The sequence below is a fragment of the Orcinus orca genome, chromosome 5 (genome assembly GCF_937001465.1).
Source record: "Orcinus orca chromosome 5, mOrcOrc1.1, whole genome shotgun sequence".
Taxonomy (NCBI): Eukaryota; Metazoa; Chordata; class Mammalia; order Artiodactyla; family Delphinidae; genus Orcinus; species Orcinus orca.
Genome location: NC_064563.1, coordinates 88,868,788 through 88,871,434, shown reverse-complemented (window position 1 = coordinate 88,871,434; position 2,647 = coordinate 88,868,788). Strand labels below are relative to the sequence as shown.

The following is a 2,647-nucleotide window of genomic DNA, read 5'->3' as shown; positions in this document are numbered from 1 at the left end:
ATGTATTTTCTTCTCTTCTATAGCACCCTCCTCCTCGTTGTTTTTAAAATATTCCTGAGATGATTTAGTGATATAACCTGTGGAGAGAGCTATGGCTGAAGTTTCTGCTAAGTGCATGATAACCAAGAGGTTTCAGATGCCAAGTAAGATATTTCCCGTGGCCCAAAGATGTTTTCTTAGTAGTTATATTCAAAAGGTCTTTTCTCAGTATAAGTGCTCTGATGTTGGCTGAGGTAGGCCCACCTGCGAAAGGTCTTCCCATTTATCTTAATTAATAGTTTCTCTCCAGCATGAATTCTTCGAGGGATGAGCAACAGCTCTCTTCTATAGTCTTTGCATTCAGAGCGCTTCTCTACAGCAGGACTCAAATGTCAAGGAAGCAAAAAGCTGTCACAGAAGGCATTCCCACATTATCTGCACTCACAGGTTTTTTTCTCCAGTGTGGATCTTATTATGCCGGACAAAAGCAGAGTGGTGGGCAGAGGCCTTTCCACATTCCCTGCACTCATAGGGCTTCTGGCCAGTGTGAGTCCGCGGGTGGTACACGAGATGTGACCTACGGTTGAAGGCCTTCCCACACTCTGCACACGTATGGGGCTTCCGCCCAGCGTGAATATCCTCCTGTGCCGGACGAAGTCGACCTTTTCACGAAAGGCCTTCCCACACTCCTGGCACGCGTAAGGCTCCACTCCAGTGTGAATCCACTGCTGTAGAACAAGGAGGCAATTCTTCTTAAACACTTTCCCGCATGCTTTGCATTCGTAGAGGGTCTTCCCTGCAGGACCCAAGGTGTCACTTGGTCCCTGTGAGTCACATTCACGGAGAGCATCTCCTGCAGAGTCTTGCTTTTGTAAAACCCTTGAGCACAGACGATCACCCTTCCCCACCCCACTGCGCTCCAGGCTAATTTTCTTAAGGAGAACGTCCTTGTGGGAGGCTGTAACTGGCTTTAAGTGCCCTTCCTGCATTGCCAACAACCCTTCTTCATTTCTGGCTTGCTCCAACCTGGAGAACCTTCTAGCTCCCTGAGTCAGTCTTCCCTGGAGCAAGACTCACCTGGACAGGTGCTTCAGCAAAGAACTCCCTTCCCTGTCTCTTACTGCTGCTTCTGCTGTTAGATCCACTCTGGCTTGGGAACAGCACGGCCCAGTGAGACACAGACCCTGCAGGTCTCCAGTGTCACTTCCCAGGACAGGGTCTTCTGGGCCTAGTCCAGATGCCCTCACTCCTAACAAATGAAGGTCGCGGACACGTCCAGCACCGCTGCCCGGGATGCTACTGCAATTGAGCAAGGCAAAGGTCCACGCCGCACCAGCCTGCGCAGAGCGCGCCTCCGCCTACAGATACCAGGGAGCCCTGCGCTCAGCAGCTGCCGGGACTACAAGTTCCAGAGGCTCCAGTTTACTCCTGTACTTCTGGGAATTGAATTTTCAGTTACTCTGGAAGGAAGTTCACAAGTGTGGTTGGAAATTCTCTCCAATTTTGGCATGGGGAACCTCCAAACATGCACGCGCACATACACGCAAGGAATTTGGTCCTGCAGGGTGTGGGGACCCTACATACCGCTTTACTTTATCCGCTGACCCACATCAAACTGTACCCAGAGGATGGGTGTTAAAGTCAGTTCAACCCAACCAACTACGGAGTTGGAGAAGGCTGGACATTCAGGATCACTTTTACATTGGTGATTGTTCTGTCGTTAGTAAAACCACATTGAAACATTTTGGCCTTACCTCCTAAAGGTCTTTCCAAAGAGAAGCTTTCCCACACGGGTACCAGGAGACATGGACCCGAAGGTACCCGATAGCAGGCACCAGGAGAGAGTCCAGGAAGGAGGATGGATAAACGGCTTCTCCACAGAATGGAATGTTATTCAGCGGCGCGTCAGTGCTCTAGTTCGCTGCTGCAGCGGGGGAATCGGAAGCACCACAATTTACGTTTCAGAATCTTCAAAAACTAAGGGCCCATCAGTGCCAAGTCCTGGAACTGGTGAGGACGGGAGAAAGACCTGGGAAAAGCCAACAGAGTTTTCTCACCCAAAGGGTCTGGTGGAAGTCAGTACAGTCAGGAGACAAAGCAGAGAGCTCAGCTGTGTTTTTTCCAGACAGCAGGACTCTCCCTAGGATGGGAGGCAGTAGTGGATGGCCATGACCGAGGCGGCTATGCATGAGCTGGTCTGAGTAGGTGCTGGATTGTCTTGTCCAGACAGGTGTCCCTGTCAGTCTCAGGATGCTACACATTTGATACAAAGTTCTTTCCAGCAGTGGTTCTTCAGTTGTGGTCCGTGGTCTCAGTTATGTACACTTTTAAGAGTTCAAGAAAGGCTGATCACTAAATACTGGTGTCATAACCATGCTAATGTGGGCAATTACAAAATTAGTTGGCTTTGCTTCTTGGAAAAGTCTAATTTTATTCTTTAGTGAATTTGTCTTTCAATATATGGTTTAAATGGTATATAACAGTTTCCAAAATGATTAATACTCAGTCATTTAAGCTACCCCAGTAGTAGTGCTTTTATTTTATTATTTTTTAACATCTTTATTGCAGTATAATTGCTTTACAATGGTGTGTTAGTTTCTGCTTTATAACAAAGTGAATCAGCTACACATATACGTACATCCCCATATCTCCTCCCTCTTGCGTCTCC

The 2,647-nt window shown here is 48.1% G+C and overlaps 1 protein-coding gene across 1 annotated transcript; it reads right to left on the bottom strand.

Annotated features, from left to right (window-relative positions):
- Positions 1-371: 371 nt before the first annotated feature.
- On the bottom strand, positions 372-968 carry ZNF80 (zinc finger protein 80). The gene is given in 3 exon segments (XM_012533843.1): positions 372-431; positions 433-615; positions 618-968. Coding segments are annotated over 3 exon segments (594 nt in total).
- Between the last annotated feature and the right edge of the window lie 1,679 nt (positions 969-2,647).